The sequence below is a fragment of the Typha angustifolia genome, chromosome 15 (genome assembly GCF_048772165.1).
Source record: "Typha angustifolia cultivar Huaian chromosome 15, ASM4877216v1, whole genome shotgun sequence".
In the NCBI taxonomy this organism is placed as follows: Eukaryota; Viridiplantae; Streptophyta; class Magnoliopsida; order Poales; family Typhaceae; genus Typha; species Typha angustifolia.
Window position 1 is genome coordinate 8,992,063 of NC_133253.1, and position 26,124 is coordinate 9,018,186.

General features: G+C 35.3%; 4 protein-coding genes across 5 annotated transcripts in view; 3 read left to right on the forward strand and 1 right to left on the reverse strand.

Moving 5' to 3' along the window:
* The window catches only part of LOC140778827 (UDP-sugar pyrophosphorylase), a 28,305-nt gene extending 26,297 nt beyond the window's left edge, over positions 1–2,008 (forward strand). For both annotated transcript variants that reach the window (XM_073123698.1, XM_073123699.1), the window contains 2 exons: positions 847–1,086; positions 1,537–2,008. In XM_073123698.1, the coding sequence (XP_072979799.1) occupies positions 847–1,086; positions 1,537–1,704 (408 nt within the window). In that variant the 3' untranslated portion in view covers positions 1,705–2,008. The remainder of the gene's footprint in view (positions 1–846; positions 1,087–1,536) is intronic.
* A 922-nt stretch (positions 2,009–2,930) lies between these two features.
* Positions 2,931–7,414, forward strand: LOC140778238 (eukaryotic initiation factor 4A-8-like). The gene is made up of 5 exons (XM_073122858.1): positions 2,931–3,074; positions 4,283–4,352; positions 4,464–4,570; positions 4,663–5,093; positions 6,518–7,414. Exons 2-5 carry the CDS (start codon positions 4,285–4,287, stop codon positions 7,151–7,153), a joined length of 1,242 nt encoding a protein of 413 aa, XP_072978959.1. The 5' UTR covers positions 2,931–3,074; positions 4,283–4,284; the 3' UTR covers positions 7,154–7,414.
* A 2,656-nt stretch (positions 7,415–10,070) lies between these two features.
* On the forward strand, positions 10,071–18,974 carry LOC140777868 (uncharacterized). Its single transcript, XM_073122268.1, has 15 exons — positions 10,071–10,376; positions 10,712–10,839; positions 10,931–11,002; positions 11,071–11,184; positions 12,185–12,253; positions 12,342–12,398; positions 13,588–13,641; positions 13,723–13,785; positions 13,915–13,977; positions 14,293–14,457; positions 14,612–14,767; positions 15,749–15,829; positions 15,922–15,983; positions 16,105–16,232; positions 18,723–18,974. The coding sequence occupies exons 1-14, from the start codon at positions 10,205–10,207 to the stop codon at positions 16,184–16,186; spliced, it is 1,338 nt and encodes a 445-aa protein (XP_072978369.1). The 5' UTR covers positions 10,071–10,204; the 3' UTR covers positions 16,187–16,232; positions 18,723–18,974.
* Positions 18,975–20,292: 1,318 nt separating this feature from the next.
* LOC140777146 (NAC domain-containing protein 100) lies at positions 20,293–25,536 on the reverse strand. The gene is made up of 3 exons (XM_073121067.1): positions 24,957–25,536; positions 22,983–23,254; positions 20,293–21,031 (listed from the first exon to the last, which is right to left on the reverse strand). Exons 1-3 carry the CDS (start codon positions 25,123–25,125, stop codon positions 20,519–20,521), a joined length of 954 nt encoding a protein of 317 aa, XP_072977168.1. The 5' UTR covers positions 25,126–25,536; the 3' UTR covers positions 20,293–20,518.
* Positions 25,537–26,124: the final 588 nt, after the last annotated feature.

The window sequence follows — 26,124 nt, forward strand, 5'->3', positions numbered from 1 at the left end:
GTTAAAATTAACTTAAGGGTTTTTAAAGACTTATAATGAAAAGTAGGAGTCAATTTAAACAAGTAAAGGAGGGTTGAAACAAAAATAATTCAAAAAGCAGGTGCCAAAATAAAATTTTCCCTAATAACTAAATTCAATATAATAGAAGCATACATAAATATATATTCTGTTTGCAAGGATTTATATACATTTACATAAATATCTATGTATATAAATACATCATATGTATCTTTAATATATCGTATCCTTGTTTTGTAAGATTTGCCGTATTGGTGTGTCTGCATTGTCTTAAGAGTTGTATCCTTATCCATGCGTCACAGTTACAATCTTATGTCTCTATCTCTGCTTGCATTTTACTAGTTCATGCTTTTATTCTCTTTTGCAATAATATATTCTACTCTCTGAGGCTTGTTGTTTTCTTATTTGTTGGGCATTTTTTGGTTTCTTGTATTCCAAGATCTTAAGTTGTAACAAGTAGCACATTGTCACATTAGGTTGGTCACTTGGTTCCATTGTCGACCTTTCATTGATTGAAAATGACACCTCTTACACTTGGCCTTTCTTGATCAATCATCTTAGTCACATATGCAGTTCCTGGAGGAATGGCATGAGGTTAGAGTCTGGCAGAAAAATAGTACTGTTTTTCTTTATGTTGTGTACTTGTCTTCTTGGGTTGCGGTTGTACTCCATGTTATCTATATTGCCAAGATATAGTAGGAATCCTAAAACCTTGAAGACAAGGGAATTGAAGAGTAAGTCAGCATTACTAGAAATTCATAGCATTGTTTGGTATTGCTTTATTTAAGCTTCTACCAGATCTCTTAGTTTTGCATTTTCTTCTATCAGGCTGGTGTCCAAATTGCTGATCCAGAAATTGATGTGTTCAATGGTCAAGAGGTGGAAGTTTGGCCACGCATAACATGGAGCCCAAGGTGGGCTGTATCATTTTCTGATGTAAAAAACAAAGTCAATGAGAATTGCTCTATAACACAGAAATCAACCATGGTTATTAATGGCCGAAACGTGCTTCTTGATGGTCTTACCTTGGATGGGAGTCTTATTGTCAATGCCATAAATGAAGCAGAGGTAATTGATCCATCGTATCTTCATTACTACTTGTTAGTCTGAGCCTTGAGAAACAATTAGTTTATTCACCTTGTGATTGTCTTTTGCACCTGATTTTGGCATGTCAACAAGGGTGGGGTGGTCGCCACCATGGAACTCTTTCTCTTTTCCAAATGCCTAAGTCATAAGGAACATTATCATTATATGATGTTTTTTCAACTAATTGCTTTTAAAATGGTTTTTCAGCAAAGGTGGCTGAAACACTTTAAGTCTTACAGAACTGTTTATATTGAGGATATTCCTCATTAGATGATCTTTCTGCAAATATATTTCAGAAAGGATTGATACACAATTATATCACAAAGATGAGTCTTTTTTTTTTTAATGTAGTAGTTGATATGCAAAAGGGAAAAAAAAAGGCTTTATACCTGGTGTTGAATATGGCATGCAACTTCTCTGGTTTCTGTATAGGTGAAAGTGGCTGGTTCTATTCGGAACAAGGGATGGATTCTTAAGCATGCTGATCACAAGGACGACTCTCTGCCTGAAGAAATAAGGATGAGAGGATTCAAGATCGAGAAGATTGAACAGCTGGAGATGAACTACACTGAACCTGGAAAATTCTGCTTAAGCTCGTGAATGAGCATACCATGTTTCAGTTAGGTGTCATACTTAACCCTTGTTATTATATATAAGCTGAATGTGAAATCAAATACCTATTCAATGTAATAAGAGATGGGACAGGATCTTTTTACCAGAGATTTCATTTTTGTAAAATAAGTAGGATGTATTTATTTTGGTCTCTTGCCAAGAAAGAAAAACAAAGTAGTAGCTTTTAAAAATTCAAGTTAAAGCAACTGCTGGTGCATGATCTGTAATTCTGTGTACTATTTGGACCCAGACATGACCAAGATTAACATCCTTCTTTTGTTTTCTTGTGCTATTGCGTTTGAGTTTCTATGATATTAGGACTTCAAACCAAACCAAATGCTCAGACATCCATCATTCAGAATGTAGTACGGTATTTTTGTATTGCAGAACCATTCTTATTTCTCTACTACGTGATGGTTAGAATTTCAAAATATGACACAGGTTCATTTTGCAGCAAAACGTCTCAGTCGGGTTGACAGCATCCTTTGACGTTTGCAGGTGAATAATTGATGAAACTCCAAACTCTCCCCTTTCCAATGTCATTATTAGTAGTCCATCATCTGGATTGTATATCTTTGTGGGGGTGCATTAAGGAGTTAATGGGTCATTAGTCATGTGAATCATTATACAGAATTAAATAATATTCAACAAATAACTTGTATTTTATGTTTATTTTTTCCTTAGCTTTAGATCTTCACCATTTTATGCTCATTGCTAAAGCACCTCGAGCTAAGTTTGGTAACACAGTGACACTGTCTAATTTATTTTGCATCCTCCCATCTATGATTAAAAAAAAGGAAACAACCATAGTTTACTTTTATACGTGTTGATAAGAAATATGCACATTTTTAGAGAGGGGGAGGGGGGATATTTGGCTATTATTTATAAGTAAAACAAAAGGTGAATTCACAAATATCTCTCTCTCTCTCTCTCTCTCTTGTTAGGAAAACTAAGGTGTGTTTCTTGTTGTATGGCAAATTGTTTTCAAGAATAAATTAAATGGAGCATTTATCTCAATAATAATAGTAAAAGAATAGGGTTTATCTCAGAAAATTAAGCCAATTCCAGATAGCATGGCATGGCAATGCCATAGATAGCGGGTCGGATCGGAGTTAATCCGACCCGTTTTAACCCCTACATGGCATGCAATGAAATGGGCCGGATTAAGGCCTAGAACAAGAGCGGCCCATAGGAAACCCTACCCCTCGAGCCATGGTACGCTGGCATATAAAAGCCCTTCCATTCGCGGCCAACTCTCTCGCTCCCTCACAGCCGTTGAGTCGGAGTTCCAGTCTCGGGTTCCTTCACCTTCCCTTCTTCGACGCTTCGGCCGACCTACTCCAGCTCTTCCGACGCAGGTGAACTTGATCTCTTGCGTTCGATGCGTAATTATGTCGAATAATCTTAGTAGCTTTGTTCCTCGTTCCGATCGGATCTATATTCAGAAGATGAGATTTTTGCTCTAGCTCCTGTTGTAAGATTGCTTTTCTTTTTCTTCCTTCTCATAAATCGAAAAAATTGGCGCGTTTTTTTTGGATCTGGTATGTTTATCTTTCACTGTTTTATGAGATGCTAGGGTTAATTTATGTTCCTTCTATTTTGGATTCGTTAGGAAGTGCTTAGGGAACCGGATTCTAGTTTATTTTCTTGCTATCTCTTTGAAATTAGCAGATCTGCTCTGTTTGGAGTTATTTAGATGTTGTTGAGGGATAAAGGTTCTATCTTCTGCAAGAACTGTGTATTGTAATGATCCAGCTTTTCCATTTTTCCCTTTTTCTTCCTCCGTTCCTTTGTTTGAACTAAATTTTCACTATTGAATTGCTGGAGGTCGACACGTTTTGGTGTTTCGTTTCATATTTTTATATCATTAAATTGGAGTTATCTGTAAAGAGGTCTTCCAAAAAGAAGAAATCAGATTGCAACTGGATATTGTATCCAAAGTGTCTTTCGCTTAAGATATGAGCAAATTATCAACTTTTATATTATATAATGCACTGCTTGAAGAGTACACAGTTTTGCTTATGATTCTCATAATCCTCGCTAGCTTTTGCCATAATGATTTGTAAGGGATGCTTCAAAGATTCCTGGTAAAGTTACTCTTCATGTTTTGATGAGTTTGAGTGCTCTAGGTGACTACAAGAAATGGATTGAGCAAGTCTGCATTGTTTGTTGCCATCATCTAGTTAAGATAGAATCAATTGAATCTGTACTGGTTTCTCGTTTGGTGCTTAAAATGCAATATAAGGGTGTGGTCATCTGAAGCTCCTAAGAATATGAATTCTAGCTTACTGCTGTAGTACTACTACTTAGGTTGTTTTTGTGAGTTAGCACCATGCTACTATGGAGCAAGTGACAAGGTTAAATCATCAAAACCATGTGATGCCATCATAGCTTGACATATTGTTCATATCATATGATGATGGGAGAAATTGCCCCTCTCTTTGTGTCGCTCTCTTCCTTTCATGTTTTAAGTCTTTGTTTACATTACCCTTTTTATGCAAATATAATTAGTTCTTTTAATATCTTTGAAGTACAGCCTTTAATTAGTCCATCCTCTTGGATGCAGACATGGCAGGATTGACACAAGAAGGATCACAGTTTGACGCTCGTCAGTATGATGCCAAAATGAATGACCTGTATTGCATCTTACTTCTACCCCTGCTATAGTGCTCTCACTGTCTCCATGCATAATTTTTAAAATAATTTTAACATGATTGTTATGCTTCTTTCCTTTTTAATTAATGTAGGCTAACATCTGACGGTCAGGATTTTTTCACATCATATGATGAGGTCTATGAAAGCTTTGATGCTATGGGCCTTCAAGAAAATCTTCTGAGGGGAATTTATGCTTATGGTAGGAACTTAAAATTTATTCATTTGTTGGAGTTATGACTGAACAATTATACAATAGGACTAATATATGTGAATTATCTTATAAATTTTAAGGTTTTGAGAAACCTTCTGCCATTCAGCAAAGGGGAATTGTTCCTTTCTGCAAGGGTCTTGATGTTATCCAGCAAGCACAGTCGGGAACAGGAAAGACAGCGACTTTCTGTTCTGGTATTCTACAGCAGCTTGATTATGGGTTGGTTGAATGCCAGGCTCTGGTTCTAGCTCCAACTCGTGAACTTGCACAGCAGATTGAGAAGGTCATGCGAGCACTTGGTGATTACTTGGGTGTGAAAGTTCATGCATGTGTGGGTGGAACTAGTGTTCGGGAGGATCAGCGGATTCTTTCAAGCGGTGTCCATGTCGTAGTTGGCACACCAGGTCGTGTGTTTGACATGCTACGAAGGCAATCCCTTCGTCCAGACCATATTAGAATGTTTGTATTGGATGAGGCAGATGAAATGCTTTCACGTGGTTTCAAGGATCAGGTCTGTTCTTTGGCCATTCCTCCTTGTTAATTTACTTATTGATGTGCTTGGTCTAATTCTAGGAATGAACTTTTCATTTTCGATTTGTCTGGGCTATAGGAGTTATTTAGTCCATGGAGATCACAATCTTTTTTGTTGATTAGTTGAAAACATGTGAAAAGTTTCTCACTGTTTATTGGGAACAAGGTTTTGATCTTCTAAGTACGATTTTGTTACTGTTGCAGTTCCTACTCTTTATTGCGGTTATTAGGTTTGAATATTCAGATGGAGTTATTTCTGAACTGTAATGAATAGTAGTTTCTGTATATTATGGATGATGGCTGTTTTATATGAGTGTCTAATCATTTATTTGACTAAATAACTCAAAATTTGGATTATTTATTTCTAAAAATCTTTCTGATATAATGTTGTGAATAGTATACTTGGCTAAAATGAGAAGTTTTGTCCTATAAGTATGAATTTATGCTTCTTCAGGATATTTAGGTTTGACGATGAAAAACGGCATGCCTCTACTTTTTGTAATTTAATAATTTTTCACATTTACTTCTGCTTGCATGTCTAGAACCATTATCTGCTGTGGTTGTCTAGGCTAGAGTAGGGGTGGTCTGTTTGTTATGTTGTTGTTGGTGCTGATTATAGCTATTTTGATGTTGACTATCATTATTTGATTTGGATGCTTAGGTCATGTTTAGGTAGTATACAATCAGTTTTGGGCTAGCACGGGCTACATAATAGTTTGCAGCATATGAAGTACATTCATATTAGAGTAGAAGCCCCCAGTGGAGAGGCAAAAAATTTATTAGGGGATGCAAAATTATTATAAAAAAACAAGTACTTAAAATGTCAATATATAAGTTTATTATCAACTAAACTTTACATCTAATAATAATCATGAGATAGAAAAATAATTATTTTTAATCCAAACTTCAATAATAATTATAGTTATTCTAAGGACATCTGACAGGATTTAATTTTGTAAAGATGTTGCTACCTGACCACCTATTTCTTGGATTTAAAATTTTTGCAATAAATTTTGTGTCTTATGTATGAAAAATCAAAATGGTTTTTGATTTTGCTCACTTTTTTATTCAATTTCACCTTGTAGAGCTAACCAAATTTAATTATGTATCACTGAATTTCTTATATTGTGCGAACGAATTCCTTATTAACAATGTATGGGTTTTGTAATAATAAAATTTTTTTTAGGGTTTTTGTAAAATGAAGAAGACTAAACTTGCAGGATTTAAAATTTGATTGCTTTTCCATGTAAAAATATATGGTGGACCCGACCTAAATGGATAAATGTGAAGGAGAGGAGAACTCACGGTATTTGAGTATTTCTCTGACGTGCACCAAGAAAAATAATAGATAATAAATATGTGGTAGAAGGAAAACTGACAAGTGGGTGTAATGTTTCACTGCAGATCTACGACATCTTCCAGCTTCTCCCTTCGAAAATACAGGTTGGAGTCTTCTCTGCCACAATGCCACCTGAGGCTCTTGAGATCACCCGCAAGTTCATGAACAAACCTGTGAGGATCCTTGTGAAGCGTGATGAGCTTACCTTGGAGGGTATCAAGCAGTTCTATGTCAATGTAGAGAAGGAAGAGTGGAAGCTTGAGACACTCTGTGACCTCTATGAGACTTTGGCCATTACTCAGAGTGTCATCTTTGTCAACACCCGACGCAAGGTGGATTGGCTCACTGACAAAATGAGGAGCAAGGATCACACAGTGTCTGCAACCCATGGAGACATGGATCAGAACACGAGAGACATCATCATGCGTGAATTCCGTTCTGGATCTTCTCGTGTTCTTATCACTACTGACCTCCTTGCTCGTGGTATTGATGTCCAGCAAGTATCATTAGTTATCAATTATGATTTGCCGACTCAACCAGAGAACTACTTGCACCGTATCGGACGAAGTGGACGATTTGGGAGAAAGGGTGTTGCCATCAACTTTGTGACTCGTGATGATGAGAGAATGCTGTTTGACATCCAGAGGTTTTACAATGTGGTTGTTGAGGAGTTGCCATCTAATGTCGCCGACCTTCTCTGATGATTTATATAAAATCAGGGTTCTTATGAACTTATGTAGGTTTGTTTTCCTCAGATATCATCCTCATCGCATCGAATCCACTTTCAGAGTAGTAGTGCACCCATCTATTTACTGGTAATTCAGGACTAATCATTTGTTTATCCCATCTTTGCAAATTTTTTGTTGCATTGGAAGTTGTGCTATCCTGTTTAGTTTAAAGAGGGAGATACTATTTGTCTTTGTTATAATTTTATCTCAGTTCAATCTATATCTCTTCTGTGATCCTGTTTCTAAGGTAGAATATGCTATCCTGTTTGGCATTAGTCCACACATATTACTCTGAGACTTAGAGGTACTACTTGTGAAACTTGGAAACAATTTTATTTCCTGTTTGAATCTGCTGCTTTTGCTGCACACTTGTGAGTGGGGAATTTGTATCTGGGAAGGATAAACTTTTCTTCCCCATCTTTAAATATGTCAGATGTTCTCCCATTATTTTACTTTTGCTCCTTGAGTGAAATGAGATACCAAGTACTAAGCTGATGCATATGACTCATATGGAGCAAATATGATCTTAGACCATACTGAACATCTTAGAAGTCAGATTAATCCTTCAGGCTCAACATTTTGATTTCTTTGTTTTTTAGTTTAGTTTTGTACTTCATTAAGGTACCTAAATGCGGAATTTCTCATCTGCTCGAGTTCTGATTCATACATTGTAATTCACTTTTCTACTCCACTGTATCTGGTTGTAATAGTGACTTATGTTTGGTGTTGGGCGAATAATGGCATGTATCCTCTTGGAGACCTACTACGCGGAGAAGTATTCAAAAACTTTTATTACTCAATATCCCATTGTAGTGAGATACTACTTATGTTAACCTTTGAGAAAGTACAGAGATATGCTTTGCTTTCAGGTACTTACTTCAGCCCTCCATTTTAGTTTTGAAATTTCTTGAGCATAGAATCTATTAAACATTACATATTATGTGAAATTATTTGAGGAAAGGAGGGGATTAGAAGTGCAATTCGAGAAGTGGATGCATTAATCAAGTAAAAAATTCCTCTATATGTGTTAGTTAGCTGCATTTATATCCTTGTTACAAAGATATACGTTTTCTTCATACCTACGCACCTCAACATTAAGTTGATATTTGATATATTTTTTATTGAAGTGAATAAAGAGACTTGTGGTCATTAAAAAAGAGAAGAGGAGGAGAACATTTCTGAGTAGTCCAACATACAAGCTATAAACGTTGCCCTTTTCAATAGTTGGTGTTCATTAGTGGAGATTGGAGAAAGATAAATTTATTTGCCAAAAGGACTTGGTAAAAGAATTAAATAGAATCCAAGTCTTTAACCAAACTATTAACTTGTTAATATAGGGCACTCTTAGAACTTCATGTACCAATGTGGAGCTTTTGACCATACAGTCTTCTATTATGTTTACTGTGTTTAATCCACTTGCAAATTAAATATGAAACTAGGTGAATCTCGTACTATTCTATCAAAACCATTCATTTTAGATCAACAATTCATAAAGTGAGTTACATTTTGGTCCAGTGAAAAACTCTAATAATTGGTATGTGTTTTATACAACGATCTTAATTAGAAGCTTCTTGATTTGTGTTTGTCCAATCTAGATGTCAATGTGTCAGTTTTTCTACTTCAAAAAGTTCTATATATAATACACAAAAAAATAAAAGGTTAAAAAAAATTATTGAAAAATAGTAATAGTTTAAGGAGTTTAATATATATATATATATATATATATATATATATATATATTTATTTATTTATTTATTTATTTATTTTATTTTATTTTTTTTGCGCCTTAGTTTGTTCGGTCAAAATACTCTCAAATACTAAGTATAATAGTAAGTAAATCACTTTTTTCGTACCTAGATAACTGTTTATTAATTAGTTTGATAAAAATTTAATGGTTAAGATTAGGGTATAATAGGAATGTAAAAAATTTAAAAGATATTATCTGTTTAATAGATAATTATTATTTTTTAAATATATTACCTTGCATATTATTTTTTGGTAATTTTATTATCTTAATAATTTATCAAGTAAAAGACATACATATATCCTTAATTGATAATAAGGTATATATATATATATATATATATATAATAAGGGTATTGATGTCTTCTTATAATTAACTTGACGAAAGTTTAATTAAATTTTACCTATTTGATTATTATTTTCATATATTTCTCATTAGTTTAAGAATAATTTAAATTAAACTTAATAAAACAGAGAGATACATAATCATATTTAAATTAAAGTGTATCTCTAGAGAATTAAATTTAAACAGTTTAATATCAAATAATATCTTCTATAATTAAGGCACAATTATATCTATCACAATTATATCTAAAAAATTATAAATATTAAAAAAAAACTTATAATCCAGAAGTTAAGTCACACATAATTAAATCTTTTTAATTAATATTTTTTATTTACGTAATGTGATTTTGGAATCGGTTTTCGATATTGGGCGTAAATCTAGCTATTATAGCAATATTAAAAGATTATTAATTTTAGAGGGGCACTGAAGTAATTGCGCAGTATCTATCACTTTGACGTTTCATTAAGACTATGACTTCACGTCTTCACGGTGCCGTCCGTGGCCCAAAGTTTCCTGGTTAGGTTATCTTGTTTTGCGGTGTGGTTACCGCCCATCTATCAATAACGATGTGGATCACCTACCATCTGCGCCCCAACTACCCTATAACTCCATCGCGCCATTCTGAACCTTTCGATTTCCATCAGACGTCCCGCAATTTTCCCACCCTCATCAACGTCCTCACCAAACCGCGAACTCCACGTGTCGATATACCTAGAAGGAACTATTGCCCGATTCGCTCAATGTCATGCCGCCACGTGCCGGTCGCCAACAGGTCGTCGTTCTTAAAAGTTCCAACGACACGAATAGGCCGGCAATTCCCTTCGCATCTCGTCTCCCACACGTTGTGAATGAGGCGAAAAGATTAGAAGAAGGGAAATACTTCTCGAGAAAAAAAAAAGGAAGGAAAATCCCCCTCTCTTGGCTTTGATTTCGCGATGGGGATCTCGAAGCTTGCGGTAGCTTGGATCTTGATCTCGATCTCGATCGCGTTGTTGGGGGTTCGAGCGGAGGAGAACATCGAAGTGGAGGAGATCAAGGTAGGTGGGGCATCGGATTCGGGGCTGCTGGAGGAGTTGGAGCAGCTTCGCGCAAAGGTCTCGTCCCTAGGTTAGTAGCAGAGTCAATCTTTGGGAGGTGCGCTACGATATTGTTGTTTGATCTTTTTGTCGGCTAGGGTTTTGCAAGCGGATGCGAGATATTTCCGCTTCTTTTCGACTGTTTTTGAAGTCGTTAGGCCAGTTTTTCCTTCTTTCTTTCTTTTTCTTTGAAAAGATAAATATTTGATTGCTAGTTAGGAGATAAAAAAAAAAAGTGAGTTTTCGGTCGTATGCTTTATGGTGGTTAGATGTTGTAAAGCTTTATGCTTTCTTTGTTTTGAGAGACAAAAATTGTAACTTCGTTGTGTATTGATGCATGAAATTGATCATTTTTGTCCACTTAAGAGTCGAGTATAGCGGCGAGGGCCCAGGAGTTGAAAGGCAAGGATGATGGTATTGCAAAGTTGGAAAAGATTATTCAGGAGAAGTCAGAGAAAATTGTCTCTTTGCAGAGCGAGATAGCATCGCTGCAGGTGAGCTTATAATGAGATGCAACACAGCTTTACTAGATTCTTTTCCTTTTGGGTTTTGATAATAATGTCCGGTTTCACTGTGGATATGCAGAAAAAGGGTGCTGTAGCTGTGGAGGAGCAAGTAGGGAAGGCCTATGCTCGAGCTAATGAGCTTGAGAAGCAGGTTCAGAAAATTTAATCTTTTAAATAGTAAAAGATGTTATTTGGTGCTGATATTCTATTTCTTGGCAGATTGAGAAACTTACTAAGGAGATCGAATTACAAAGTAGCAAGAGAGATGCTTTGGAGGCTCGAGCTAATGAAGCAGAGAAAAAAGTGCAAGATATGAGTCAGAAGTTGGACAGTGTAAGTATAGGTTGTTTCGTGTTATTTTGTGTAGGCTGTTCCAGTTGTTTTGTTTTATCACTAGTTTGGTTACGGAATAAGAAAAAAATAGAATTGGATTAAAATGAGGACTTATTTCGGGATAAAGAATCTTTTATTCCAATTCCAAATAATTTTTTGGTTGCAAAAAGAGGGATAAATGCTGTAACAAAAATAAAGGGTAAGATGTTGGATTGTTATAGTTGGAATAAGGGATGAAAATGATTAGATTGACCTTATTGACCTTTTTATTATAATGTAAATAGATATTTGTTATTTGTTCTTTTCTTTGAGAAAGAAAGGAAATAGATTTAAAATTAATAAATTAGAATTTTATTTTACAACTAATCTTCGCATAATTATTTTTATAATTCCTGGCCAAAAAAATAATGTAACTTAATTTTTCATAATTTACACATATCAAAATATTTTTCACTATAAATATGTTATAATATATTACTAAGTGTATTATAGTCACATTGTATTGTTCAACCTGAATCCAAACTACAATATATCACCATATCTAATATATTATTAAGAGAGAAGGGCCATTTGGGTTTTGGAGTAAGTGGGTGAGTTATTCTAAAATTTTTATTCCAACCAAAATATGAAAATATTAGGTATAAGGGGATTTATTTTATTTTCCTATTCTAAAACCTTATCTCATGTATGGCATATTTATTCCGGAATAAATGAGGCTTATTCTGAATTGTAGGTCTTATTCCATCTAACCAAACAGGCCGCAAGTTTATCATCTGATCTTTCTTTTTCCCTGTATCTCTGAATAATTTGCTATAAAGCACATAGTTCTGTTCTGCATATTATCATGACACAATTTATCTTATATAGCATATACTTATATTAAAGTATGTGACAGTTTGAATAATTCTTGCTGTCTTCTTATGACCATAACTGCATTTGTTCATATCTACAAAGATGTGAGTAGCTGACGTTGTTTTCTCTCTTTCTGTTTCTTTTTTAGCTTCAAAAGACTAGTGATGAACAAAAGAAACGGATTCGGAAAACTGAGCGTGCACTTCAAGTGGCAGAGGTATGCCATATATATGAGATAATGACTGAAGTTTTCCATGATAAGACACTAATATTGTCTTGTTGTCATTTATTAATCTTGTTCACAGGAGGAGTTGATGAGAGCACAGTTGGAAGCAACTTCAAAGGTGAAGGAGTTGACAGAGGTGAGATTATAATTGTGGCTGCTTTAGTTAAATAGTTTGTTAAAAACTTAAAAACTCTTGCTTCCCATACGGATGTGTAGTGGCCATCTTTTCTGCTCATCATATTAAGTTATAAGATGGTTACAGGCTTTTCAAATCTTCCTCTTTAAAAGTTATTATTTATATGATAAGTATGTTTGGTCATGTTGAATTTTTATTTGGGTTAAACTATTCATTGACCATCTTCTAGACAGAAGCACCTATTCTGGAAGGTGATTAAATATACAGTTGTGCAAATGAATCAAGGCTACATTAAACTTTCTTTAAAAGCATTTTGTTCAAATTTTAAACAGAAGATATAAGCAGAGCACAAAAATAGTTTCTTCCATACTCAGATCTATAAATGACTATTCAAGTTTCTGTTCTCCTGCAACCTATGGATGCCTCGAGAGTTGCTCTATCCTTATTTCCTGAAAGTTTATTGTCTATTTTCTCTGAAGTTTCTTCATATTGATTGACAAAATCTCAAAATCAAGAAGAAATTCTTGCCTTTTGAGCATTAACAGGAACTCAATAACCTACTGTAATATTGAATTATAAAATTTGCTTTAGCTTTTTAAAAGGAATGTTGGTGTTAATGAACAGTTATTAAGACTAAATAGTTCTTTGGAAATTAATTGGAAGCAAAACCTCAAGGTCAGTCTCTGGAGAAGAATTGACTAGGTGACAGAAACCTCTTTAAAGTGCAAAACTGAGAGCATTGAAGTTAATAAGCTGAAGAAATTTGTTGAGTTTGATGAACTTTTGAACATGTATCCTGCAATTTTTGGAGCTTTAGTTATCAATTATATCCACCTTAGGTAATGTGAACAAGAATGGAAATAAGGATACTTTCAAAGTCTCGGGAAGAAAATATTGCGAGAAAAGAAAAACAATAACAAGAACCAAAGAGGTCAATTATTGAGGATCTCATGGCTCAGAAAGTGCAACGACCCAATAGCTAATATATTTCAAGTGCCATGAGCTTCCATGATTACTCATTTATTTGAAGGTGTATGTTTTGATATTGCTTTTCTAAAGTTTATTTGAATATCCTCCATGATTTTCTCCATCAACTGATTTTCCTCTTGTAGTCAGTATGTTTAGTTTTCTTCTGTCATCACGGTGACAGTTAAGCAGCTAAATGGTTGCCGTCGCTGTTGTTGTGCAGGTTCATGGGGCATGGCTACCACCTTGGCTAGCAACACAACTAAGCAATTATCAGGCATGTCGTGTCTTGCATCTCTAGACATGCAAGTACTTTGGTGGAGTTATTCTCACTGTACTTCTTATGTTCCATTTACAGGAGCTTGCATCAAACCATTGGAATGAGCGTGCAAAGCCTGCAGTTGACAGTTTCCTGCAAAAGGTGCTTCTTCATTATATAGTATTTTTGTGTTTGATTTCAAGAAAGTGTTTCCTTATGTTGCCAGTACTGTATTTTTCTCTAAGTAAAATAGTCTGTCATTGATGACTATCTAACTCTAAATAACCGTAGGCATCAGAGAAATCAATCCAAGCACAGAAATGGATCGAGCCCCACTTGGAGACAGCTAAGAGTGTAAGCTGCTCAAACTACATTTTTCCAGTTTATTATTAAAATGCTCTTTTGACATGAATGGAAATCTGCTAGCTGCATAGTTCTGAGTAATCATTGATGTCTGTTAGAGTGTTAGGTATGGGTTTACATATTTCCATGGGGCAGGGGTTGCTTGGTGATGGGGGTGGTTTCATTGTTGGGGAATGTTTTTGTTGTTATAAGATACTTCTCTATTTTGAAATTAGTGTTTCGGATACTTCACATGGAATTATTTTTTTTTTGGTTTATTCATTTATCCAATTAAGTGTCCACTAATTTTTTATGTACTTTCTGAAGAGATGGATCCCTGTTGTTAAAGAAAAATGGGTTGTCCTTACAACAACTGCTGAACCGTACATGCAAACAGTCTCTTCAAAATCTGTTGAGTTTTATGAGGCATCTAAAAGTGCTATTGCACCTCATGTTGTCAAAGCACAAGAATTTGCTGATCCCTATTTCCAGGTAATTATCACTAGTACATACTTCAAAGATTATGCAGTCAATTCTGTTTTGATGATCTTGCACACTTGATTGCTATGCAAAATCGTTTTTCTTATGGTTGTATTATTTTCTCATCTGCTGTCTGATACATTGTGGACACATTCATTGGCACCAGGAAGCAAAAAAGCTTTCTGAACCCTATATCAATCAAGTTGCTAAATTCACCAAACCTCATGTTGAGAAAGTAAGAGTTGCCTTGAAGCCCTATACGAAACAAGTGGTTCATGCCTATGGAAAGTTTCTTAAATCAGCAACTACATATCATCGCCAGGTACTCATTGTTTCTCCTATCATCTTCTAAATGTTTTCCTGCTTCTCATTGCTGTAGATCTTTTTGAATCATTGGTTGGTTGTCACTTTTCTTGTTTACATCTAATCTGCTATAGCTGATTAAGGGAATCCACTTGGGAGCTTAGCATAAAATGGTGTCTTGCAGACATCTTAATTGGTACTTGTAGTTTCTCAGAAGCTTCAGATGTTTATTGTCTATTAAGGAATTCGGAACCATAAATGCTAGACTCGTTGAGATGCATAGTGACCAACTTAACTGGCTATAAGTCATACATTAATGCTGCCTATGTTCATTTTTATATTTCTATATTTCCTGTTGCTCTTGTATGCTCTAACAATCACTACATTCATTTGATTATATATATATTTATCCTGCCATTATAACCTCATCTTTATTCTATTCCATGCTTCCATATTCATTATTTCTCAATTTCGTCTATAAGTTATCAGTTTTTTCCACATTTTAGGATATGCCTATAACTAGACAGCTGGTCTTTGTTTTGTTCTTCAGCATCAAATTTTAGCAGAGATTCAAAACCAGGTTGTGTAGCCATACTGGATCATTCAAATCTGGATCTTAACTAAACAATAACTGGTCAACCACCAGATTATATCCTCTTAAAATGAGGTGGATCCAATAGATAGAGTTGTAGGCCAATAAATAGATTGTTGTCCAATGTAACCAAAATTTCCTGACCCGCTTTCTTTTAGGTGTAAGTACAAATTTGGACAAGACTCTATACATCTTCTTTCAAAGATTGAAAGCTAGCTTTTGGTCTCAGAGATGACTAAGATATATATATTATGAAGCATCCATTTGCAAAGTCCATCTGTTACTTTTCTTTCTGTCATGACCTAGTGACTTAAAAATAGCTATTATTCTTTTAGTAGTCTAGTTATAAATTTGTTATATGTTAGACTGGATTAAACATCTCTTGATACTTGATTGGTTCCGTATTAGGTGCAAGCAACTATCCTGGATAATTTAAAGAAGCACGATTTGACGAAACCACTTGCAACTAAGGAGCTGGTTTGGTTTTTGGTATATAGCATTGACACTTTAATACTTCAGCTGGCTAAGTAATGACCTCTTATTCTCTTGGAGTATTATTAATGGTAAAAATCTCTCTGCAGGCTTCTGCATTGTTGGCATTGCCTGTTTTCTTTATATACAGACTTCTCTCAGATATTTTCTGGTCAGTGTGTTACATAACCTGCAAACAATTACTATTCTATATCACCAGTCACCACATTACTTAGCTTTGATGATACACATTATCATTCTTTAGCTCGAGTCTTGTTGTTGATGTTCTGCAGTAAAAAGGCAAAGAAACCAACACGGAATGCCAATGCAAACCATGCACCTCGGAGACCCAAGCGGAGGCATGCTGACAAGTAGACTAGCTAAATCCTTTGAGTTGATCTTTGCAGCAGTTATATTCAAGGTATGGCTTTATACTACTAGCTGCAAATTTGGCCACACATGAGATCTGTTCTAGATGTTATCACATTTTCTTTTTTAATGAGGAGAATCTTATATAAGCTCGTTTTTTTGTTAAAAATAAAATCAATCAGACTTGTGCTCTTACCTAGTGCTCTTATATAGAAGAGGTTCTATATGCTGTTGATATTTCTGCCTCTGTATAGAGGGCTTCACCTAGTGATGGTAACTCCTTCCACCATGTGCTTTGGCAGTATGGATTCAAGATGTTGAACTAACCTCTTCAAAAATTGGGAATAGGCTGCGTACATCTTCCCCTCCTAGATTCTCATCGGTGTATTGTTTTAGGTGGCATGCACTTCTTTTGGTTCCTGCATATATATGAGTACTAGGAGGTGCAGCAAGTCTTATAGCCTAAAAAATGTCAAAATTAAAACCAGTTGAGTTTATAACCTCAGCTTAGTGGTCAATGGTCAGACTTAGTGGTTATGAAGTAGTTTGCAGGCTAATCTTATGTTAGGCATAATTTCCCTTTTCCAATTTTTCATTTTTTTTCTTCTTAAGATCAGATAGTTGGAGTGGTTAGCATGCTTTGCTCCTTTTTATTCATTCACTGCCCTTCCTTTCTTCACTATGGAAGTTCCTGTAGTTGGAAAAAGAATCCACTGCTGCTGGTTGTGGAGTGATTCTTTAAAGTTGAAAGTTATAGTGATGCCACAAGTTCTTGAATCAAAGAATAGCAAAACTAAATAAGTATAAATCTAATGTTAGGCATAATTTATCTTTTACAATTTTCATTTTTCTTAAGATCAGAGTGTATTGAGGTGTGGAACATGCTCTTTTGTTTTTCTTAATTAATTCACATCCCTCCTTTCTTAACTATGAAAGTTCTTGTAGTTGGAAAAAAAAATCCATTGCCACTAGTTGTGGATGTGATTTTTTAGAATTGAAAATCACAGTGGTACCACAAGTTCTCAAATAAAAGGAAATTACAGTGGTACCACAAGTTCTCAAATCAAGGAAAGCAAATATAAAGAAGTATAAATTTTCCAGTCTTCCTGAAACAAAAGAAACTGAAACCAATGCATGTGCCCTTGAGTTTTAATGAACTTTATAATTGAAATTGTAATGTTTAACTGGTACTTGGAAGCATAAAAGAAGTACAGTACTTATTTTAATTACAAGATGTCAGCTTTCAGCTGAATTCGGAATAGTCATTTAATTGTGCGTATAGGTCTAGCAAGCTATTTTTTATCATGTTCATTGTAAGTGAGTAAGCATGTTTTCAAAGGATTTATTCTTTTATAACTTGGCATCTTCATTTATGATGCTAACATTTTTCTCAAGTATGAGTTGGGGCTTATCAAACAAATTGGCCAGGATCTGGTATTAAGCTTACTATGCTTGAGTATGTCCAGCCATGAACCAACGTTGACAACTTGAAATACAATAGTCAAGTATATGGTTGAATGGAAATGATACACATTGAGGTGAAATGCTTTTCCTTTGATCATGACCAACACCTTAAGCCTTATCTAAAGCAATCTCATTCTTCTAACAAGTGCATAGTCACTGATAAAATAATTCAAATTTCTCACCGGAGGGCATCTTTGCATAACTGCTTTGACTGTATAGTATCTCTTCAGTCTTGATGTCATAATTTTTCTTCATGTTGTCATTGAATAGAATTTCAGCAACTTTCTAATATAATTAATTAACATGATGGCATACTGTAGTGCAATTATTAGATTCAGAAAGGTTAGCTCATTAGGCATGGGCCCCATGTAACAACCCAAGACTACCTAGTATGTGTTCAACTAACTATGGTTTAGTCTGATCCTGGTTGGAACAAAATGGTGCTACTATTTAGATCAGCGCAGAAAGATGTTTCAGTCTTGACATTTGACCAAACCTTTACATAAGTAATAATGTAATATATGGATGTTGGATGTTAGAAAAGTACTTCCTCTGCCCAAGGACACTTTTTGGCATTATTGATAATTAAGGTCTGGTAGCTGCTTGCTTAAGGTTGTTTTCTTTGATATTTCACTGTATCTCACATTTCAGAAGCATGGTTCTGGTTGTCAACTATCTAAATCGATGTTTAGTTTAAATGTGGGTATAAAAGATTTGATAAGATGATTCATAGTAGTTATGCATGTGGGAAGCATAAAGTAAATGGAAAGGTGTGTACAATTGTTTGTCTTAGGGAGCTCATTCTATTGCTCATTCTATTTTTATTAGCACGGAGTATATGGAGTGCTTTCTGTGGTCATATTACGTTTATAATTTCATCTTGTCTGTGATTATTTCTGCATAATCTTAATTTTTTAACGAAAACATGAAGCTACTCTCAAACATTTTTGTGGGTCGTAAGACCCTTTTTTCTTTTCTTTTTTAATCTTTTCTTGGAGTGGTGATGTTTTCAGGTGCTTCTTTCTTCTCTTTTGCGGTGTTAACTGACATAGATCTTGTGGTATGCGTGTGTTTGCAGATGTCTAAGCATTCATAAAATGCTGTTTGTTTCACTTGATGGATCTGGAGACTTTCATATCTAAGGCGAGTTTTGGGTCTAGGGTAATCCCTTGTAATGATAACATCTGAAAATTATTCATACACCACCAACCAACAATACGTCTTCCTTTCGTCAGTAAAATCTGGACTTTGTGATCTGTTTTGTAGCAACAGGGTTCATGTTTATGAGGTTGTACTCTTATTGATTTTATTAATTATTACTTGAAGTTTATTTCTCGTGTTTGGATGTGTTTAAAAGCCACAAATTGCTGCTAGAAGTGAGAATTTGAACTCCAAGCAGAGAACCAGGTTTCTCAACTTATAGGCCAGTTTGCATATCGATATGTATCTTTTTAATTTTTCTTTTTACCTCTTCATTTTAGGGTTTGTTTGGATTAGCGAGCTTGAGCGAGATGGCCTCAGCTCAATTGCAACTTTTTTTTCAACTCGAACTCAGTCCAAGCTCCGAGATGAGCTAGAAAAGGTTAGCTTGAGTCGGCTCGTCTCAAGCTCAGCTCGAGCTCAAGCTAGCCTGATAGGCATAAGAAAAAAAAAATTGCATGAAAGCCAAGTTAGGCTCGTAAAAATCCAGAAAGCTAAAATTAGCCATTACAAATAACTAATTACCCAACAAAAATCTTGAAAGCCAATATCATAATCAAATACAATATATGCATCAACACATGAATATATATATATATATATATAGTAATTCTTTGACTATGTGAGAATTAAGTTTTTGTTAGAAAGATTTTAAAGGAATAGGAGAATTTTCCCACGCAAGTATTAAGATGATTTTATTAAAGAATATTTTCATGAAAAATACCCTTCTTTTCTACACTCCTTTGATCACTCTCTTCCCTCTTTTTTCTCCCTTCCCCATCATCTCTCCCTCTCCTATCACAATTCTCCTCTCCTCCACCTTCTCTACCCACCACCACCTTCTCCTCCTCAGGTCACCACCACCACCACCACCTCCTCCTCCTCCTCCTCCTCCTCATTCTCTGCTCACTACCTCTTCCCTCTCATCCTCCGACTCCCATCTCTCTTCTTTCTTCTTTTCTATTTTGTTTCTCCGAGATTTCCTATACTACCCAAAAATGATAAATTAAACCAATCCTAAAGGAAACAACTCTATATGATCCTTTACTTGCATTTTTCATTTCCTACATACTGAAATTCCTACGAATTTTTCTTCTAACTTACCCAGATCAGGCAGTTAGTATTGAAGGCATTATGCTCAATTAATGTTAACCACATAGAATAACGATTAGGTATTATAACTAATGTTTGAGTGTTAGAGTAAGAAAATAATATCTTGGTGATCGATCTATCAAGGGGTTTTATCCATGTCCTCCTCAAATCCTCTTCTTTTATCCATAAGAAAACAGAGTGATACTTCAAACAGATTTTAAATGTTTCCTCACAAGAAATGAGGAAAGAGTCGTTAAGGATATTTTGGTTATTTTTGGAGCTAAATGATGCATAAGATAATCATATTCTTAATGGGCCCTAAAGAAATTACCATAAACTTGGAAAGAAAACATCAATTAATTCAACAACTTACTGCACTAACTTTACTCATTCCATAATGTAAGGAAGTCATATCCAATTTCTAAACTATACTTTATAAAAGTAAAAAAGAAAAAAAGAAAGAAAAAAAAAGAAGAAGAATAGAAACAAAAAACTCCAACTAACAGCAGCACTACTTACTACTACTGACACAATGATATACCATCAACATATAGCCTAATTTTGACCCACTCCTGCACCATTTCAGTATTGAGCCCAGTATCCCTCAAGGTCCCCGCAGGGTTCCAAATTCTGGTACCTATATCCGGTCCCGGCGGCGCCGACATCGCCGCCGAATCCGCCGTCGCCCGTCATGACACAATTGGCGAGCACCGGCATAGGCTGCTCCGGCGCGACCTGGACCGTGGGATGATTCAACTGCTGCTGCATTGCACGTAGGACCGGCGGCGACGGCGGTGGGCCCCCGAGGTTCAAGTTGAGGCCGGAGAGGGTGAACGGCGCCGCGGACCCCACGAAGCTAGGGTGGGGCTGTATGTGGGGGTTCATGCCCGGGGTGCCCCTGGCGAAGCGAGACAGCTCAGCGAAGTCGGCAGTGGATAGGTAGGCCCCACGGGAGAAAGGGTCCGTGTGGACCAATGAGGGGTGGATGGGTGGGCCCATGTCCAGGGTGTACGTGTGGGCCCGGGGGTGGGTGTTGGATGGGTACTTCTTGCCGCCGGAGCTCTTCATGAACACGCGGCACACCACCCATTCGTCCTGCGTTAACGTGCACGCGTGCATGCATGCACGCGTCCAAATGTGAGTTCCAAATAAGTCGGTTTTAGACGTGCATGATAACAATGCTATCTTTTTAAGAATCCAACTTAGGTTTAATTCTATTTTCTTACCTCCCAATCTTCACTATTCCAATACAACAGTAAATAAAACAATAAATATAAAATCAAAGCCTACAATTTGCCCGAGAAATGTAGTTTTTGACCAAAATAGGTCTACATAAAATTTTATTTATCAGAATGGTCCACCAATATATTTTACCATCCTAAAGTTAGGCCTAAATTTATTTTACCATCATATAGTTTTATTTATGTCGCTTTACTTCCTTATAATTATATTCAAACTAAGATCATTAACTTTTAATCATATTTAACCGGCTTACTGATTGAATTTAAAAATATTCATTAGAGATAAAGTTGTAGATAGTAAAATAAGCCTTCAAATACACTTAAAATAATGCCGATCGAATTTCAAATGATAAATATATTGATAATCATCTAAAATCCGATCAGTACTATTTTAAATGCATCGAAAAGCTTATTAAATTATCTACAACTTTGTCTCTAATGATATTTTTAAATTTGACCTATATATTAGTTAAATATGATAGAAAAAGTAATGATTTCAATTTGAATATAATCATAAGGAGATAAAATGATACAAATAAAATTATATGAGGATTAACCATTAGAGGGTGTAAAAGTAGTTTTATCTAAAATTTATTATCAAAGAGGGTCTGTTTTGTCCAACTTAACTGTCATGTCATAAGCCAACAGTGAAATTACTGAATTATTAAGCAGTTTATATAAAAGATAAACTACTGAACAATTTAGTAGTTTTATTATTCATAAAATACTAAACAATTTAGCGTTTTACATATAGAGTACTCAATACTTAACATATAGAATACTCAGCACACTATGTGGGAAAAATAGAGTATTCTTTTCCTTTTAATAAAACGCCGAATTGTTTAGCATTTTATGAATATGAGATCATTAAACTGTTCAACAATTTATCTTTTATATAAATCGCTAAAAAATTTAACACTTTCACTATTGACTTCTATATAAACCATTGAACAATTCAATAGTTTTACTATTCATAAACACTAAACAATTCAGTGGTTCACATATAGAGTACTCAATGCTTAACAGATAAGGTACTCAGCATGTTATACAGAAAAAAGAAAATATTCTTCTTCTTTTAGCGCTGAATTATTTAGCATTTTATGAATAGTGAAATCACTGAAATGTTTAATATTTTTTTTCTATATAAACCGCTAAACAATTCAGCATTTTCACTATTGACTTATAGTATAGAAACTAAGTTGGACCAAAAAAACTCTGTGGGTAGACAAAAAATAAATAAATTTGAATAGGCTAATTTTGGTAAGTACTCTGTGAAATTTTACAAACTCTACCCTCTACATTTTGAACAGTATATGAGACAAATTGTATGCTTTTATTTCTTGGGGATGTAGTATGATATTAGGTCATAATGCAGAGGTGAATTAATGCTACAAATATAACTGATTTATGATAAATGTCTTGGGTATTGAACTTTACGCAATTAAAATACTATTTAGGTTTGTACTTATGCATTTAATTACATTACATATGCTCTTGACTTCTTGCATACATGAAGAAACTTTTGAGACATTCTAAATTCAAATAGCATAAGTTGACTGATGCTTTAAAAGCATTAATTCTGCTTGAAATCAAAGCATGTAAAAGGCATGAATGCTTGATAATATCTACATAGTAGAATCATGTTGCCATTTTACATGATTGTTTTAATTTCTTTAATTTGTGTAGTGTTGTGATGATTTATGACAATATCTTTATAAGTCTACCATTTCTTCCTATATATCTTTTAGTAAAACACAACCATAAACATACGTAGAATATGTATGTAAATGCATTAAATAAATTACCTTGTTGGATTTAGAGACAGATTTAGAATGCAGTCTGTATTCATGCATGACCCAGTTTGTCTTCTCTCCTCTTGGAGCTCTTCCCTTATAGAAGACCAGCGTCTTCTTCATCCCTACCAGCTCGTTGGTCTGACTGCCGTAGATCTCCTTGTCCTTGCCAGTAGTCTTCCAGTAGCCGGCACTCGTCGCTCGGTTAGTCCGGATGCCGGTCGGGTACTTGCGGTCTCGTAGGCTAAAGAAGTACCACTCTTTCTCTCCCATCTTTGCCTTGCCTGGTTGGTGAAAGAGAATGTTAAAAGAGTTAATTTTTAGTTAGTGTAGATGGATTAAGATGATATTAAGATAACGTGAAGGATTTAGAAGTGTCAAAAGTGAGTAAAGATAACTTATAGAACTTGGAGGGAGAGAAGTATAAGTTTCCTTGCATCATCTTAGCTTGTAATAGCAACAGCTAACCACCAATCTTATATAAACAAGAAACTCTCTCTCTCTCTCTCTCAATTACACACACACACACAAACTATTATATATATATATATATATATACTTGTGTACATGTGGAAGTCAATTCTTATAAAAGAAGAATAATTTTGTGAGGCAATATAAGAGCTTTTATATTTTGAGAATAAGACAATAAAAGAGTTATCCATGGCCTATATTTTCTTAGATAAAGTCAAGAATATAGTAAGCATGACAAACACTCCATTAGTTCTTTCCTCCAGCCTAATTATGTTGATCTATGGTGGGGGGGGGGGGGGAGAAATATCTGAAAATATTTTTAATAGAGAAAAGAGATTTTTGCAGGAAGTTGGATTATAGATGGCATGCTAGAATTGATTATAGATGGGATGAAATGAGAAGAAGTGGTATACTTCATAAAAGTAACAAGTTTTTAATTTACTTCCTAAACTAAATTAAAAACTCTATTTATCAGATTAAAAAAATTAAGCAGGTGCCTTGACCCATAAATAGTTGTCTAGTTGACTATCTATAGTCTACCAGACAACTTGACTGAGTACTAGCTTAAGGTAATTGGATTATATTCCTTAGTTCAAATACCTGGGAAATTAACATCTACATATGAAAATGTGTGAGTTTTAGGATTCATTGGGAAGAGAAAACTTATTTGAAGTTCGTGGATAACGAAACAAGTGTTCATTCAGATACTCTAGATTTATTAACGTAACCAGCTCTCAGCCACAAAATCAGGTAGAGAAAAGAAATCCTCCATTGTTAAGAGTATAAAACAAGAAAACAAGATTAAAATATATATATATATATATATATATATATATTTTTTTTTTTTTATGTTGAGAAAAGATAAAAACAAGAAAACAAGATCAACTTTGAGAAATTTCTAGCTTTCTATGTTGTGCTTGTGTGTGCACTTGTATATAAAGTTTATCATGGAACAGAAGAAGAGATTAGAAAAAGGAACCCTAAATTAATTTGGTTGAAACAACTCAAATGATGAATTCATCTTTGAAGACATATATAGTTCTATACGCCATCAAAGCGATACAAGAAACAGAAAGACTACATGGATAGATACCAGGGGAGTATGTGTATTACTCTACAATTTAATCTAAGAAATCGTCGTCGGATTCCCTCCTACAAGGATGCAATTCTTTACAAGTGGTATAATATTATACCAACGTGCAAAGAAAAGAAAAATAGAGTCATGTGAATCAAGAGAGCCATGCATGCGTGTTGTATATTTTATAAGATATCTAGAAGATTAAGTTTGGCTGAGCCATAATTTTAATAGGTTCAAGTGGATTATTAATTTTAGAAATCATACAAGTGGATCATTTTCTTTTACCTTGGTGATCATATAATATATATGATCTCTTGAAAGATCCATGCGCCAAATAATTTGCATCCTTGTGCTCATGAACAATTAATTGATGGGTGCTCTTGTTGCAAACAACAGAAACCAAAGATTCTTAAGTTAGAAAGGATTCAAACTTGTACCTGGTAGATCCCATGGCTCGCACTTATTGAGATCGACCTCTGCGATCGCTCTCGCACTGAAATTGGCCTCGGAGAGCTTGTGTGTCAGGTAGTAAGTGATAAGCTCTTCGTCAGTTGGATGAAACCTGAAACCAGGAGGCAAAGACTCCTCCTTCCCTTTTCCCTCCATTTCTATTCTCCTCCTCCTCCTCCTCCTCCTGCTCCTCCTTTATTTGTATACGATCACCACTTCAACCTCTATATCAAACTATGGGCATGCATAAAATATCAGAATTCTGGTGGAGAATTATTATATACTTTGGAGGTGAAAGAAAACAATACCAAGATCACAACTAGTAAACAAGGACTAGATATTATAATTGGAAGAGAAGGAAGAAGAGAAGAGAAGAGAAGAGAAGAGAGAGAGAGAGAGAGATTAAGTAAGGGTAAGCGAACAACAAGAAGGATAAATAGGGGGAATGATCTGGTTACTGATGGACTTGTTAATTGAAGCTCTAGCTAGCTCTTAAGCTTTGGTCCTCACAATGGCAAAGAAGGTTGAGATATAAGCTTCTCATTTTCATGTGTACTGATGAAGCTTTTACCAACCAAGGGTCTTCACTCACAAGATGCTGACTGATCACAAAGTGCATTATCTTCCAATTAGTAGTGGTCATCAAATTAAAGAGTGCATAGGTGGTGACCAGGTTGTCTTCTCCTACTATTCTAAGTTTACTACTACACCCATAAATACATATCTCTTGATAAATATATTATTATATTGATGCCATGAGCAATTGTTCTTTAAAATTCTCTAACCATCGCGAAGGGTAAAATCGTCATTTTAACCGGACTTCTAGAGTGGGTATGGAGGAGAAAACGAGACGAAATGCAGCAACCGACTCGTGTTCTGACCGAAATACCCCTCGGGCCGGGGGTGCAGTCAGCAGCACACCACGTGCGGGGCGGACCCTACGTGAACCATTTCGTCCCGTGCTGTCAGTAGCCAATAATGGATTGCCACGTCATTCGGCCCCCCACAGCGGAGTCATCCCCCCGCCCATTTGACCAGGGGGGCAGTCGGTCAGAGGAGCCGGGTCAGGGTCCCCCTACGCCCGAACCGCCGCCAATAAAATAAAGACAAAATCCCCCAACCTTATACATGGAATCGTTCCCACTTGTCTACTCT